General features: G+C 41.5%; 1 protein-coding gene across 2 annotated transcripts in view; it reads left to right on the forward strand.

The window, feature by feature from the left end:
- The window catches only part of LOC103280638 (uncharacterized), an 87,582-nt gene extending 71,064 nt beyond the window's left edge, over positions 1-16,518 (forward strand). For both annotated transcript variants that reach the window (XM_062976308.1, XM_062976313.1), the window contains 4 exons: positions 2,734-2,794; positions 6,491-6,660; positions 7,857-7,956; positions 10,440-16,518. In XM_062976308.1, coding sequence (XP_062832378.1) covers positions 2,734-2,794; positions 6,491-6,660; positions 7,857-7,956; positions 10,440-10,508 — 400 coding nt within the window. In that variant the 3' untranslated portion in view covers positions 10,509-16,518. The remainder of the gene's footprint in view (positions 1-2,733; positions 2,795-6,490; positions 6,661-7,856; positions 7,957-10,439) is intronic.
- The last annotated feature ends 876 nt before the right edge of the window (positions 16,519-17,394 follow it).

Raw genomic sequence — 17,394 nt, forward strand, 5'->3', positions numbered from 1 at the left:
TGAGCGCCAACCCCAGAGTCGGACATGACTGGACTTAATGTCAGGGAACCTTTACTTTTACCTACTCCATCTTGAGCCATGAAGAAAGGCTAATTAATCGAGTACCGAGACGGCTTTGGTTGCCTTGATGGATGACCTCCGCAGGGAGCTGGACAGGGGGAGTGTGATCCTGCTGGTTCTCTTGGACATCTCAGTGGCTTTCGATACCATCGACCTTCTGGGGCGGCTCTCTGGGATGGGCCTTGGGGGTACTGCACTCCAGTGGGTCCAGTCCTTTCTGGAGGGTCGTTCCCAGTTGGTGAAGCTGGGGGACACCTGCTTGGACCCCTGGCCATTGACCTGTGGGGTCCCACAAGGTTCTATTTTGTCCCCCATGCTTTTTAACATCTACATGAAACCGCTGGGAGAGGTCATCCGGAGTTTTGGAGTACGGTGCCATCTCTACGCGGATGACACCCAACTCTACTACTCTTTTCCACCTAAATCCAAGGAAGCCCCTTGGATTCTGGACCAGTCTCTGGCCACTGTGTTGGCCTGGATGAGGGTGAACAAACTGAGACTTAATCCCAACAAGACAGAGGTCCTCCAGTCGTATGTCTGATCGGGGTATTGGGTGGCAACCTGTGCTTGACGGGGTCGCACTCCCCCTGAAGGCGCAGGTCCGCAGCTTGGGGGTCCTCCTGGATTCGGGGCTGACGCTTGAGGCTCAGGTGTCGGCCGTGGCCGGGAGGGCCTTTGCACAATTAAAACTTGTGTGCCAGCTGCGACCATACCTCGAGAAATCTGATCTGACCATGGTGGTCCATGCCTTAGTTACCTCTAGACTGGACTATTGCAATGCACTCTACATGGGGCTGCCTTTGAAGATGGCCCGGAAATTACAACTAGTACAGCGTTCAGCAGCCAGGCTTCTAACCGGAGCGAATTATAGGGCGCGTTCAACACCTCTGTTTAAGGAGCTCCACTGGCTGCCATTTACTTTCCGGGCCCAATTCAAGGTGCAGGTTATCACCTACAAAGCCCTAAACGGTTTGGGACCCACCTACCTTAGAGACCGCATCTCCCCCTACGAACCCGCACGTTCTCTTCGCTCGTCGGGGGAGGCCCTTCTCTCGCTCCCACCACCCTCGCAGTCGCGGTTGGTGGGGGCGAGAGAGAGGGCCTTCTCCATCGTGGCCCCCGGCTTTGGAACTCGCTCCCTAGAGAGATCAGGCAGGCCCCTACCCTCCTCTCCTTCCGTAGCCTGGCTCTTTCAAAAGGCCTTTGATACTTAATTTGGTGTCGGACTGATCTATCTGCCCATTTTATAATAGCCCCATTCTCGAGGTGTTGCCAATGCTATATTGCACTTTGTCCATTTCAACTGTGAAATTACCTTCCTCATTTCGGCCCATTTCGGCACATGTTGCACGTTGCCTGGGTTCTATGAATTAGTCTCCAGTGTTAATATTGTATGTTTTATGTTGATTTTAACTATTGTTTTTACTGTAATTGATGTTTTTATTGGATAACTGTTTTATTGCCGTGTTTTGATATTTGATTGTTTTATCGGGCAAGGCCCCATGTAAGCCGCCCCAAGTCCCTTCGGGGAGATGGGACGGGGTATAAAAATAAAGTAGTTGTTGTTATTATTATTATTATTATTATTATTATTATTATTATTATTATTATTATTATTATTCCTGAAGACTTGTGGTTATAGAAAGAGAGTGGAAATTAATTTCATGAATCTCCTTTATCCTCTTGAGGTCTCACTGCATGCTTCTTCTAGTGCTTTCAAAGGGTCCATCAAACCTTCTTGAATCTAGGAGTTAAAAGGGATACAGGAAGCAGCAGAGAGAGAGTATCTGCAGATATCACACCCTCCCTTCTGCTCACAGACACCTCCTTCCATCGGTGGAAGGGAGAACCCTAAACACATAGCTGTATATGTATATTTTTCTACAAGTGTGATAAAATTGTTCTTATTGAAGTGATTATTTCATTCAGAAAGGTCTTTTTCATCTAGTAGTTTTCCATCTAGTAGTTTAAAATATTAATGTTTCACACTCTGAGGTGTAACACCGGCCGTATCAACACTGCCATATAATGTAGTTTCAGAATGCAGATTAACTTAATTGAATTGGATTATATGGTATTGTAGACTCATATAATCCAGTTCAGTGCAGCTCAGTCTGCATCATATGAGTCTACACCATTATAATGCAGTTCAAACTGCTTTATATGGCAGTGAAGATGGGCCATAGATGCACTTTTTCTAGTGGTGCAACTTTTTAAAAACACACACACACACACACACACACACATTTTGACCAAATGTAGTTTTGGTCTATTGTGTCCATGGAGAGGAGCTCGATTATTACCACATTTCCAGATCTAAGAATGAACAATATCCAAGTGCTACTATTCACATTAAATAGGATTATTCTTCCAGTGTTTACGTCATCAATAACATCGACAAAGTTTTAAAAAGAAAAAGAAGATGGTATTGAAAGACATTATTACAATAATTTCCAGACAATGTGAGCTTGTGTGTGTGAAAAATACAACAAACTATTTACTGACCTCCCTGCTTTCCTGCTCAGCTATCCCAACTATAACATGTTTCCAATGAAATAACCAGAAAGGATGATAATATGACAGCAGTTAGAGTAAAACCTATTGAGTTTTTGAGCAGCTGGTGCATGGTTTTCTTCCCAGTTAATTTTACCTTTCTTTGATGCTTTTTGTTAGGCTTCTAGAAGAAAATGGACAATTTGTCAACATCACAAAAGAGCAAAGTGTTCATGATCTGGTTAGTAGTCACAACTTTAATATCTACTGGCTGAGCTGTATGCATTCAGAGTTCTTTAAACTTTTTCCAGCCCTTTTCATCCAATAATTTTTTTTCATATACCTGGGCACATATGAAGTATATGAAGTTGGAATACAAATCAAACAGTTACTGATAATGACTGCTAAAGAAATTTATTTTAAAACAATTTTCGTATACATATAATTTTATCATTTATTAAAAACAAAAGCAAATTTGCATACTAATGGTTATTTTATCTAAAAGAGTAAATTAATCTTAGCTGAATATTTGATACTGCAGAACATAATATCAAATATTCAGCCAAAATATAACATTTTTCATGCCTTTTTGGCATGCTTGGTTTGCAGCCTCACTGGACAGAATATACTGTGTTTGCTCTTCTTTTTTCTCGTGCATTGGGGAACTGCAATGGGGTGTTTTGAGGTCTGTATATCCAATGTAAAAAGCCACAGGTTGCAGAATGGGTCATGTGCCTGAAATGAAGCCACACCTCCCTCCCTCTTATTCCTATCATGGTCTGTTCACATACATGCATGCAATCCATATCCTTTCCTTCCTACAAAATAAATTGCTGGTATTAACCCATTCCTTTCAGAAAAAATGGGTTCCCAAGGACTTGAACTAACAAGTGGCCTGCATCAATAGGGGAATAACGTCTAGATCCAGGGAAGTCATGCTCCCCCTCTATTCTGCCTTGGTCAGACCACACCTGGAATACTGTGTCCAGTTTTGGGCACCGCAGATGAAGGGAGATGCTGACAAGCTGGAAAGCGTCCAGAGGAGGGCAACTAAAATGATTAAGGGTCTGGAGAACAAGCCCTATGAGGAGAGGCTTAAAGAGCTGGGCATGTTTAGCCTGCAGAAGAGAAGGCTGAGAGGAGACATGATAGCCATGTACAAATATGTGAGGGGAAGTCATAGGGAGGAGGGAGCAAGCTTATTTTCTGCTGCCCTGCAGACTAGGACACGGAACAATGGCTTCAAACTACAGGAAAGGAGATTCCACCTGAACATCAGGAAGAACTTCCTCACTGTGAGGGCTGTTCGGCAGTGGAACTCTCTCCCCCGGGCCGTGGTGGAGGCTCCTTCTTTGGAGGCTTTTAAGCAGAGGCTGGATGGCCATCTGTCGGGGGTGCTTTGAATGCGATTTCCTGCTTCTTAGCGGGGGGTTGGACTAGATGGCCCTTGAGGTCTCTTCCAACTCTACTATTCTATGATTCTATGATTCTATGATTCTAAGTGTCCACTAAATGGAATAATAACAATGTATTAAATATCATCAAACATTGTATTATACACAATAAACAAATATAAATTTCAGATAAATGGTTACAAAAGCCAATCAAACTGTTGCATTCACAGTATGATGAATGGTAATAAACTTTCTTGGTTATTTTCTTGTTTCTTCTTCAAAGAAGAGTAGACCCCTGATCCACAACCGGTTTCGACTACTTATAGTCTTCATCTAGTGATAGGGTCTGCAAGTATTGGGTAACATTAATACAATTGTACAAAGTGTTTTCTGGCTTAGTACAATTAACAACTATTAATACATACTACTTACTTTTGTTCAGTGTTACACACTGCTTTGTAGAATACCTGTGTGAGTTTCTTGGATATTTAAACAACAGGTTGAGCCATTTAGGCTCATACTTGCAGTAGAATAAAACCTTATAGAGTATCTTTGATTTGAAACACAATGCTTTGTAAATATAGACATAATATCTTTTCATTATTTTATTTTTATTCATTCTGTATTTAATGTATCAAGAGAACAACTTGTAAGCCTCTGTATGTTCCCAATAGGTTCCATGACATCTATGAAAGACTGTATGGTTTATTGAATACATGTTTGAATTGTTTGAACTAAATAACAAGAATACATTGTTATTATTCCATTTAGTGGACACTTGTTAGTTCATTAACCCATTCCTCCCTCTTCTTGAACTTTGAATGGCACATGGTTGACATTTGTAAAAATTGAGTATAGTTTATGAATTCAATTAGTTTATTAGAATCAAAATATGAGGGGAAGTTTTTCCAAGATGGAAAAGATAGCTATCAAGCAAAATTAGCATTTGCAAGGCTTATTATACAAGGCAGGCTGATTTTCCCTTTCTTATGAAGTATAGATGAAGCATTTGCTGCAAGTTGTTGCTAACAAATTCATATAATGTCTAAAAGAGACACTAGGTGGCAAGGTATTCAGATTTTTTTCAAGCTCCACATTCAGGCTGGATCTACACTGCCATATAAAATACAGATTGTCTGCTTTGAACTCGATTATTTAGCAATGTAGACTCATATAATCCAGTTCAAAGGAGATTTGAGTCCCCTTCAGGGGAGATAAAGTGGGCTATTTAATAATAATAATAATAATAATAATAATAATAATAATAATAATAATAATAATAATACGTTTTATTGAGTAGCCCATCATCCATATCAAACACTTGACAAACTCATTAAAAATACACATATAGCATGCAACCTACAGTACAACAAAAGTTAAAACAAACTAACTGTTAATAAGAGATCAAGATCCCAATCCAGATCAAATATCTGCATCACTCCTACGGTTTACCCCAATTGACTCCAAAAATGCAGTTCTCAGAGGAGTTGCTTTATATAGAAAAAGGGCCATTTTTATGTTATTTTAGCATTCTGGCTGGCCAATAAAAATGTTCTTTTAATATAAAAATCCCAGTGTGTCTTTTGTATAATGAATGGTCTGAGGTATTGGTTTCTCTCTTTCTGATAATAATAATTGATTATCTGGATTATATGGCAGTGTAGATACAGCCTCAGGGCTCTTCTACACAGGCCTTAAAACCCATGATAGATAACAGGTTTACCTGAGGCTTCCAAATGATTATAGTCTGTAAGAGCAGGATGGCAGCTACCCCTCGCCCCTTTTCTTCTCAGAAACTTACCCGAGAGGTTTGCCAGAAGCGTAAGCCCTCTGGAAAGTACTCCCGACACTCGAAAATGATGCGTCAGGAGGTGGGGGGGGGAGGGATATTCCCCCCACCTTCTGATGTATCTTTTTCTATACTCGATGGAGGAGCCTCCACTGCCAGTAAGCCCTCAAGTACATTTTTGAGGGGGAAATTGAGGGCTGGAAGGTGACTGAATGCCCTCCAAAGCTTGACCCAAGATGGCATCTATCCGCTCCCTGCCCCCCCCCCCAAGACAAAGCCCAGGGTTTGGGTTGGGGGTGGGGACAAAAACCAGAAGGAATTGGGTTAAATAACCCAGATCCTCCCAGGTTTTAAGGCAGTATAGAAGGGCCCTCAGTCTACACTTCCACATTACATGGTTAGTGTAGACTTCATTATATGGCAGTGTAGATAGGGCCCACTAGATAGATAGATAGATAGATAGATAGATAGATAGATAGATAGATAGATAGATAGATAGATAGATAAGTAAGCAGGCAGGCAGGCAGGCAGGCAGGCAGATAGAGTGGACCCTATCTACACTGCCATATAATGCAATTTGAAATTAAATTATATGAGTTTACACAGTGTAGATTGAGCCGTTTAATATACTACAATTGTATTATTCTAACTCTATCTCTCCTTTGCCTGCTAGCACTTGTTACTTCTTGATGACTTTATTGTTCAAAACAACTTGATTATTTTATTTTAAAGCATTACCCTAATTTTTTTCAAGGTGGAATATTTATTTCCAAGTAAGCATGAAGGATCTGAAATGAATCCAAACAGGATGATTGTACGTGCAAAGCAACAGGAAATACATCATAAGGACTTATCAAAAATATTCAGATTTACAAAAGAAAACAAGGCATTGAAGCAAGAGAAAGAGAAAGATCTTGTTAAAGTGTAACTATTTTTGGTTTAATTTCAACTGTTATTTGATGACACCTGTTTATGAACTAGTTGATTTTGTTTTTCTACAGTAAGAGAGAGACAGTTATCCTAAAATTTCTCTAGGTGAATACTGCATTTCTTCAGTTTTCGAATATGCAAGTGTAAAAGTTCCAGACAGGAAAGAAGTCCGCGCCAATCCAGGTTAAAAAAACTGTATCAGGGCAGCCTTCTGTCCCCACACCATCCCAAAAGCCCACGCTTTCATTGCTGGGTGTCTATATGCACTCCTACAACCTTCCAGGAGAACATTCAGGCACTCTTACCCTCTCCCCAAAACCCCTTTAAAAAGGAAAATAACTAACCCAGCCACTTTTACCCTGGTGCCAGAATCCTCCTGGCACATAGAAATGATTCACCAGGAGAAGGTGGTTGAGGAGGGAAATCACTCCTTGCCCGCCCTTCTCCTGGCATGTCATTCCTATGCACCAGGACTCCGGCACCAGGTGGCTGGGTAAGTTACTTTCATTTTAAAGGTTTTTTTAAAGAGGTTTTGGGGAGAGGGTTGTGCGAACTGCCCCCTTGGTAGCCCCAGGACTATTGAGGGGGCAGTCCACACAGGGCCCATATTGGATTAGACCTGGGTCTTTCAGGAAGACCTGAGTGTAATTCAGTACCTAATTAATTCAGGACAAGAAGGATTTTTCTGCTTTCTCCCAAAATAATTCAAATTTACTGGAGGCATAATTTGGACACCTCCAGTGAAAGCAAGTGAGCTTGCACATTTTGGGCCCTGCCTGGATGGACCCTGTGTGGAAAAGGCCTAGGTCTTCCATTGTGACTCCATAGGCAAATTCTGGCAGAGGCTGACAATAGTGTTGTTCAGAAGGAGCTTGAGACTCCTAAAGAGAACATATTAATCAAATTTACAGATAATCAAATTTGCAAAGTGTGATGTTCTCTCAAGTATATAAAAAAAGTTTTCATGCATTCATGTTTTTTCTCTTTTATGCAAATTCCCAGCAAATGTGGAGGACGGAGTGTACTACATTTTATGAATAATTAATTCCATTTGGTTTTTAGAAAGTGTATTTCACATAGTGTGGAAAAACAAGGTCTTCAGAGTGCACAGTCCTAGTACCACTTTGTATGTTGATGAGTTTAGTTGTATGTTCTCATTATATTGAAGGCGCTCTGAATTTGCATTGTAGAATGGAAGATGATAAAAGTAATACTACTTCTTTGACCAAACATGAAATGATTCCTATACCTTTAACCCTGGATGATGTTGCACTCTACAACCCTGTTTTGGTAGGTTATTTTTTTAGTTTTCTTCCTTGACTTTTTGGGGGCCCATCTACACTGTCATTTAAAATCCAGATTATCTGTTTTGAACTGGATTATATGGCAGTGTAAACTGGATCTGCACTGCCCTAGGCCCCTTATACACTGCCATATAATCCAGATTATCAAATCAGATAATTCTCATTATCTGCTTTGAACTAGATTATATGAGTCTACACTACTATATAATCCAGTTCAAAGCAGATAAATTGGATTTTATATTGCAGTGTAGAAGGGGCCCTATATCCCAGGATCTGATCCCAGATTATCTAATTATCTCAGATTATCTGGCATTGTGGAATCATAGAATCCAGTTCAAAGCAGACAGATCCTGAGATATAGGACAGTGTAGATCCAGCCATTTACTCATATAATCCAGTCCAAATCAAATACAGTAGAATCTCACTTATCCAATATTCGCTTATCCAATGGTCTGGATTATCCAATGCATTTTTGTAGTCAATGTTTTCAATACATCATGATATTTTGGTGCTAAATTCATAAATACAGTAATTACTACATAGCATTGCTAAGTATTGAACTACTTTTTCTGTCAAATTTGTTGTATAACATTATGTTTTAGTGCTTAATTTGTAAAATCATAACCTAATTTGGCATTTAATAGGCTTTTCCTTAATCCCTCCTTATTATCCAACATATTCGCTTATCCAACATTCTGCCGGCCCATTTATGTTGGATAAGTGAGACTCTACTGTAATATGGATTATCTGATTTGATCATCTGGATTTTATGGCAGTGTGAATTCAGCCTGAGTCCTCTGCCAGTGTTGAGAAACTATTTATTTTGGAGTATAGTCTCCATAAATCAACTAGTAACATAAAGCCCCCGGTGGCACAATGGGTTAAACCCTTGTGCCGGTAGGACTCCTCACTTGAAGGTTGTGTTGCTGACCTGAAGGTTTCTGGTTCGAATCCAGGGAGAGTGCAGATGAGCTCCTTCTGTCAGTTCCAGTTCCATGCGGGAACATGAGGGAAGCCTCCCTCAAGGATGGTAAAACATCAAACATCTCGACGTCCCCTGGACAATATCCTTGCAGATGGCCAATTCTCTCACACCAGAAGTAACTTGCAGTTTCCCAAGTCGCTCCTGACATGAAAAAAACATTCTAGTTACATGATCAACTTAAAATGGGTTTCCCTAGCCTGCCTGATTTTGAAATCTTTTTCAACTCTGCAATTTATCAGGGTCATTGCAATTGAAACATTGCAATTGAAACACTGCAATTTCAAAAGTACATCTTGGGTTTTACTGTCAATTGTGTTCCTCTTTAAAAAAAAACCCCAGAATGAATAGCGTTTTCATACATCTCTTCCAACTTCTATTTTAACTCTATTTAAAATAGTTGTACAGTTCCTGCCAAACATTTGATATCAATCTATAGTTACAGTAGTAATGTATAGTATTGTTGTGAAGTAAGCAAACTAGACTGCTCTACTATGGTTCCTGGGAGGAAATCCTGAGACCATCTAATTTTTACAATCTCTGTCTCAAAGGAAAGGCTGTGAAGAAGTGTGGGGTGGGGGAGAGAGAGGGAAGGGAGAGAGAAAAATTGGGAGGCAGAGCAGGGAAACCTAAACTTGTAGGCTTGCTCTGTGGGCCTGTGGAAATTCCTGAAGACTTTTCCCCCTCTGACATCGAAATTCAAAACAAAATTGCCCTTGATGTCAGAGAAATGAAGTCCAAAAGCTCAGGAGGATGTACCTTGCTTTGAAATGTTAGGGTGAGCTGCCTCTCCCCTGCCCCCAGACCACAGCCAATTATGGGGGGGGGGGGACACTGGGATTGTGGGGATCTGCCCAGAGAAAGGGGAAAGAACTATCCTGCAGCTGGTATAGTTCATTTCAAACTCATTTTCAAAACAAAGGAAAAACATATTGTAGACAAATAGATACTGACCACATAAAAAGCCCCTTCCCTCAATGCACCCATATTTTCCTAGAAGGAGCATTGGAAAATTACTGTCCCCCCCCCCCTTTTCTCTCTCACATGCTTATAATGCCTAGCATCTTACTTCAGATGTCAATATTTGGAAGAACATGCTTCTATTCAGCCAGCAATACATTAAGTTAATAAGAATTTGGATCACAATATTACAATGTATTGTAGGATTGCTAAGTAACTTTTACTCAAAGTTTTTTTCCCATATCAGGAGTGACTCGAGAAACTGCAAGTCATTTCTGGTGTGAGAGAATTGGCTGTCTGCAAGGACGTTGCCCAGGGGACACCCAGATGTTTTGATGTTTTACCATCCTTGAGGGAGGCTTCTCTCATGTCCCCGCATGGGGAGCTGGAGCTGACAGAGAGAGCTCATCCACTGTCTCCCTGGATTCGAACTAGCAACCTTCAAAGTAACACTGTTATTCAGTCTGATAATTGTTAAATATCAATAATGGTTTATATTAAACTAATCTTTACATTATTACTTTTAGGAAGCCAAGATGTTGGGCAATTACTGGATAAACTATGCTGACCAAAAGTCCATCGACAACTATGAATAATCTTAATTGCAAATTTGGTCCACTGACAATACCTTGTGGATGATGGTGGTTATGAGAATTTCAAGAAAGTAGTCTGAGACAACAGAAGTATCACTGGATTATTATTTTTTTAAACAAGTACTACAACAAATATCTTAGCTTCCCAACACATTTGGGCACATCTGGAGGAACTGATCTGCTCTTATTGAATTGTTTGGGTTGTTTAGCCCTGACTAAGCCTTCTGATTTTTTCCCATCTTTATAGACTTCTTATTTTTATGTTCCCTGTAAGAGAGCATATGAATCCAGAAGAAATTTCCGTATACATTTCTGAATAATTGTGCAATTAAGCTTGGTGGAAAGAAAAGCAGAAACAGACAACAGACGTAACATGAAAGTTTTAGGATCACAAAAACAAAGAGATTCTCATGCATGCTTTTCAATACTTTTTGCTCTTCTCCTGACACATTTTTATAATCCTTCCTTCTTCACGGGTTTCCTACCCCTTCTATTATTACAGTGTGTTTTCATACATATCTTTAAAGAACAAAATTAAATTTACCCAAATTATAAATATTTGACAGCCAGATAGATGAATGGTGGTGGTGGTGGTGGTGGTGGTTGTTGTTGACATGCAGAGCTTCCAGGAAATAGTTTTTCCACAATCATTGTTATGAACCTTTCTTAATTTTTAAATAGCTTTTGTAGGAGAAACCTTTCCTTAAGGTAAATAAAAAAACCTGCCCCTAAACCCCCTAGATGTGTGAAGATTTGGCAATATATTGCCCTCAGGTATGTTAAGTACTTTAAAGCATCCTGCCTATTTCCTGTCATTATGGCCTCACTTTCTCTGTTTTGCTCCCTAGCCTTCCTATTTCCATCTCACCTACTTCTTTAGGCTGCCCCTGCTCCAAACAAACATCTTGTTTCCCCTTTCATAGTAGCAAGAAGCCAAGTTCATTTTGTTGCCTTTGGAGCAGAATGACCCAGGAACAGTGGAAATAAGTATGTAACAAACAAAGTGATCCTCTGCCCTGATGGTGACAAAAGGCCATCCCCTTCCTCAAACTTCCGTGTTTCATATTATATCAGTGGTTCTCAACCTGGGGGTCCCCAGATGTTTTTGGCTTTCAACACCCAGAAATCCTAACAGCTGGTAAACTGGCTGGGATTTCTGGGAGTTGTAGGCCAAAACTATCTGGGGATCCCAGGTTGAGAACCACTGTATTATATGAATGTGGAATAGTATTAATAATGAGTATCTATAATCTACTTGTTATTATGCATCTTCAAGTCATTTCTAACTCCAAGGCAACCCCATCATGGAGTTTTCATACTTCAGTCTATGTGTGAAATGAAGAACAAAACACCAAAGTTACTATTACAAGATGATGTTTCAATTCAGTTATTTGAAAATTCTCTCTCATCACTGGAGTGCACATCTCTCAAACCTAATTGGAATTCTTTGATCAGCAAGCATGAGTATAGTTCTTTAAAGCTGCAATGCTGTTCCTTCTTTCTTCAGTTGTACTGGAAAAGAGACTCACACTAGAGTGGGGGTTGGTAGGCAAGAGTATGGAGATATTATTTTACAAGGTTTTATGTGTTGTCAAAGCCTTTTATGGCTGGTAGCATTCTCTCTTGATGTTTTGCCTGCATCTGTGGCTGGTTTTCTTTTCATCAGGAATGATTTAGTCTCCAAACTACTACTTAATCATGATATATTTATTTGGTAAGCAGATACAGAATACTGTAAGATTAAGCAACAAACAGTTTTCTTTTTTAAAAGGGCCTTTGAACTTAGGAAGATGCTACTGGCAGGGAATTCAAAGTGAGCTCAGAAAATGTAAGCTATGACACCTAAAACTGAAATAAGATTTACTAAAATAATCAGATATAATTATTATTTCTTTCGAATGGCTTAATTTTTTAAAAAAGCCCTGATGGTTGAAAGAAAAGGCTTAGAAGGGTGTAAATAACCACTGTTTGGGTATTAAGGAAGTGAGAAGTGGTGTGTGACACAGATCAGAGTTGGAATTACTCTTGTTCTCACCATCCAAGAAGGACCTGTTGAAAGGCATATGTGCCTTGCATATTCACAAATAACCAGCAACATGAGAAAACCAATGAATTCACTGCTTACACTTGGGAAAAACAGTTACTGCAATAATCACATGTCTTATAGCAAGCCTCCTTGAGATCACTGAGTATGCTCGGCATCTACATTGTAGAATTAATGTAGTTTGACATCAGTGTAAGTGTGTTGCTTCAATGCTACAGAATCATGTAAGTTGTAGTTTGGTGAGGTGCCAACATTATTTATTAGAGAAGGCTAAAGACTTTGTAAAACTATAACACCGACAGTTCCATAGCATGGAGCCATAACATTTAAAGTTGTGTCAAACTTCATGTACCCTAAGTACCTGAGCATATATTTGGAATAACAGCAGTTCCTGCAATTCATTCAGGCCTTCACAGCTATCAATAATAATAATAATAATAATAATAATAATAATAATAATAATAATAATAATAATACTTTATTTATACCCCGCCACCATCTCCCCAACGGGGACTCGGGGCGGCTTACATGGGGCCATGCCCAGAACAGTACAATATAGCAAAATATAAAACAACATATCACAATACAATTAAACAATACAATAAATAATCATATACACTGCAACACAAAATCTATATATATATATAGATATATATAGATTTACATATATATATATATATGCGGGCCGCATGAGACACTTAATTAAAACTTGGGGTGAGAAAAGGATAAGAATATAATCACGGAGACCAGGGACATAAGATAAAAACAATCTAGAGGGTAGATGATGGGGGAGTAACAAAAGAAGTGTGTAATAGTTACTCTTCGAAAGCACATCGGAAAAGCCAGGTTTTTAAATCTTTCCTGAAGGCTAAAAGAGTGGGGGCTTGCCTAATTTCGATGGGCAGTGAGTTCCATAAACGGGGGGCCACAGCAGAAAAGGCCCTCTCCCTTGTTCCCACCAGGCGGGTCTGGGATACAGGCAGTGGCGACAGGAGGGCCTCCCCTGATGATCGAAGAGATCGAGCAGGTTTATGGTAGGAGATACGGTCATGAAGGTAGGTTGGTCCCAAACCGTTTAGGGCTTTATAAATGATGGTCTGCACCTTGAATTGGGATTGGAAAGTGAACGGCAGCCAGTGGAGCTCCTTAAACAGGGGAGTAGATCTCTCCCTGTAACTCGCCCCTGTTATTAATCTGGCAGCCGAGCGTTGGACCAGTTGTAATTTCCGAGCCGTCTTCAAGGGAAGCCCCACGTAGAGCGCATTACAGTAGTCCAGTCTAGAGGTAACTAGGGCATGGACCACCGTGGTCAAATCAGACTTCACGAGGTATGGTCGCAGTTGGCGCACAAGTTTGAGTTGAATCCAGGAGGACCCCCAAACTGCGGACCTGTGATTTCAGGGGGAGTGCAACCCCGTCCAGCACAGGTTGCCACCCAATACCCCGATCAGACGAGCGACTGACCAGGAGAGCCTCTGTCTTGTCAGGATTGATCCTCAGCTTGTTCCTCCTCATCCAGTCCGCCACAGCGGCCAGGCACTGGTTCAGCATCCGAGGGGCTTCCTTGGATTCAGATGGAAACGAGTAGTGGATTTGCGTGTCATCTGCGTAGAGATGGCAACGCCCTCCAAAACTCCGGATGACCTCTCCCAGCGGTTTCATGTAGATGTTAAATAGCATGGGGGATAGGATAGACCCTTGCGGGACCCCACAGGTCAATGGCCAGGGGTCCGAGCAGGTATCCCCCAGCTTCACCATCTGGGAACGGCCCTCCAGGAAGGACTGGAGCCACTGCAGAACCGTGCCACCGAGCCCCATCCCAGAGATCCTCCCCAGAAGGATACCATGGTCGATGGTATCGAAAGCCGCTGAGATGTCCAGGAGAACCAGCAGGGTCACACTCCCCCTGTCCAGCTCCCTGCGGAGGTCATCCACCAAGGCGACCAAAGCCGTCTCAGTACTGTGCCCAGGCCTGAAACCAGACTGTGAGTGGTCCAGAAAATCAGTGTCATCGAGGAACTCCTGGAGCTATCAATGCTTAAACATGGATCTATTGGTATGGCGGAGAACAGTTTTAACAGCAGAAGAGGTTGGTTTACCAAACCCTTGTCCGAGGTACAGTTTAGAGAGAGCATCTATGTCGATTCTATATCCCTAATACATATGCCATTTCTGCCAAGAAGACATTTGTCATTTTTTTTTTCATTTTCTTGTATACTTTAGACAGACAGAACTGTCACTCTTGTGCTCAGTTTTGCCCCTAGAAAGTGCAGGCAGTGCCTGAGTTACAAACATCAGAGCACAAATGATTCATAGTTAAGATAACAGATAGAGAGAGAAATCTACTCTTCAGAAGGAAAATTCACTCCTGGAAGAGTTTTCATGGGGAAAAGGTGTCTCAATTGAAGCTTTACCACCAATCCTTGTTTCCACAACAAACCAAATTTTTCAAAATCCAATTATCACAGGGACAAAAAGTGAGGCGAAATATTCCGAACAAGGGCACAGACAGCAAAGCAAACACCACAGGGATGTTAACCTTTTCCTATGCTATCAAAAGCTAAAAGAGATATATATATTTGGCTGGAATTAGTCTTAAAATATATCTGTTCTAACTTATATACAAATTCAGCTTTAAAATAAACCTACAGAACCTATCTTGTTCATAACTTGGGGCTTCCTGTACTGAAGGTGTGCAATATGCTCTACCCATCTGCAGTCTAACAATGAATTTTGAGGCAAGGCTGTGAATGTATTGGTTAGGATTCAAAACACTGTTTTATGCACAAGGCTTTCTTTTGGGAAGGGGGGGCTTATTTACTTTTGTGTCTTCTAAAAGCTCTCCAGTCAAAATGCAGTGAATGGCTGGGAATATTCCTTCCCTTTGAAGAAAGAAAGGAACTCCATTCTCTGAGTTGTTTTGGTATTTTTGGAACCTTATTGGGATAGCTAGAAGCTCTGGAAACAAAATCCCATGGAATTTCCAGACTAGTAAATAAACTCATAAATACTTTAGTAGTGAAAATGTAATTGTACTTCAGAATGGGAAAACTGCATGCTATATTTCAATTCAATAGTATTTCATATAGTCCAAATAAAACAAGTGATGTTCACTATAGTAGAATGCGAAATTCTTTCTTTCCAAGCTAAAGTGTTGGTGACTGAAAAAGTAGTATATTTAACAAATAGAATAATTAGTATTCACAAGCAGAAGGTGAACAACAACTAGTCTAGCAGAAATGTATAGCAGGATTAGTCATCTTTGCATATTTCCTTCCTCAGAAAATCCTATGAAGTTTATAGAGTTGCCATAGGTTGATAGGTGAGTCAATGTGATTCAGTATCCTTAAAACCAGCAGAACGAAACTGATTTAAATCCAACAACTTGTTTTGCTCTATCATGTTTTGGATGTCTTGCCTCTCTAGCACTTCCCTTCGCTTCTCATACCTTTCCTTTTGATCAGGCCTTAATATGAGCTCTGGCCACTCCTCTTTAAAGAAGAAGAAGAAACTCGAGGAAAGGGGTGGGAATCAGAGGATGGAGGAGTGGTGAAAGGAAACCTGTAAATCCTCACCTTTTGGCTGTCTCAAGTACTTGTCTGCCTCAAAGCTTAATACGATGCAATTAATGAACAGGCAGCCTCCGCCCTTCCAGCCAGCCTCCGCCCTTCCTGCCACGTCTGAAGGCAAAGGTGCTGACAGGGTGACACCTTCTTTGAAGGAATTCTTTTTTATGGGAGGAAAAGACAGAAAGTGTTTCGGTGGCTCTCCATGTCAGTGTCTCCATGTTAGCTTCCATTGGAAACGACTAGAAACCAAAAATGGAAAATAATCTCTTTATATCCTTGAGGACTAATGGTTACGTTGTTCCTTTATTGTGCATTGGCAGCAATTATTTAAAAATGTTCTATGTACTTAAAATGTGTTCCAAATATTTTCACTTTTCCTATGAATTATCGATCAATGATAGATCCCTATCTTGACTCTTTATTTAATATCTAATGAATTTTTGTAAGATTGTTGTGACAACTTGGACTGAAGCCTGTAAACCTTTCAGCAGATGTTGGTCTGTTACTCCTCACTACAATCTAAATGCTAACAGAAGTTGCAGTTCAACATCTGGAATTACAAACAACCTCTGTCTTATAATTTAGGGTAAACACAGGCAGCAGGCATTTGGGTTAGTGTAATAACTGCACATTCCCATTCCCTGTATCCAGGGCCGGCCCAACGGGGAGGCCACTGAAGCACCCACTTCGGGCGCATGGTCCCAGGGGCGCCATGGAGGCCAGCCGGGCAAGGGTGCACGGGGCGGGAGGCGGGGCCCCATCTGGGCGGAGCCCCGCCTCCCGACCCGTGCGCCCTGGCCCCGCCTCTCACGCTGCACGAGAGGTGGGGTCAGGGTGAGCAGCGTGGGAGGCGGGGCCAGGCCTGGCCCCGCCTCCCGCACTGCTCACCCTCACCCGTCTGGCCAGCTGGCATGGGCCAGGGCGCGCGGAGCGGGAGGTAGGGCCCTGTCTGGGCGGAGCCACACCTCCCGCTCCGCGTGCCCTGGCCCCGCCTCCCACGCTGCGCAAGAGACAGGGTCAGGGTGAGCAGCGTGGAAGGCGGGGCCAGGGTGCAGGAGGCGGGGCCAGGTCTGGCCATGCCCCGCCTCCCGCGGGGCATGGCCACACCTCCCGCAGCGCGGGCTGGCGCAATTTTTGCCCCCTGCTTAATAGTTAAAATTTTCTCGGGCCAGCCCTGCCTGTATCTTTCAGCTCCAGTTCCGTGCAGCAACTCTTTATGGAGGCAGAGATTATACATTAGATCAGTGGTTCTCAACCTATGGGTCCCCAGATATTT

Source organism: Anolis carolinensis, chromosome 1, assembly GCF_035594765.1.
Source record: "Anolis carolinensis isolate JA03-04 chromosome 1, rAnoCar3.1.pri, whole genome shotgun sequence".
Taxonomy (NCBI): Eukaryota; Metazoa; Chordata; class Lepidosauria; order Squamata; family Dactyloidae; genus Anolis; species Anolis carolinensis.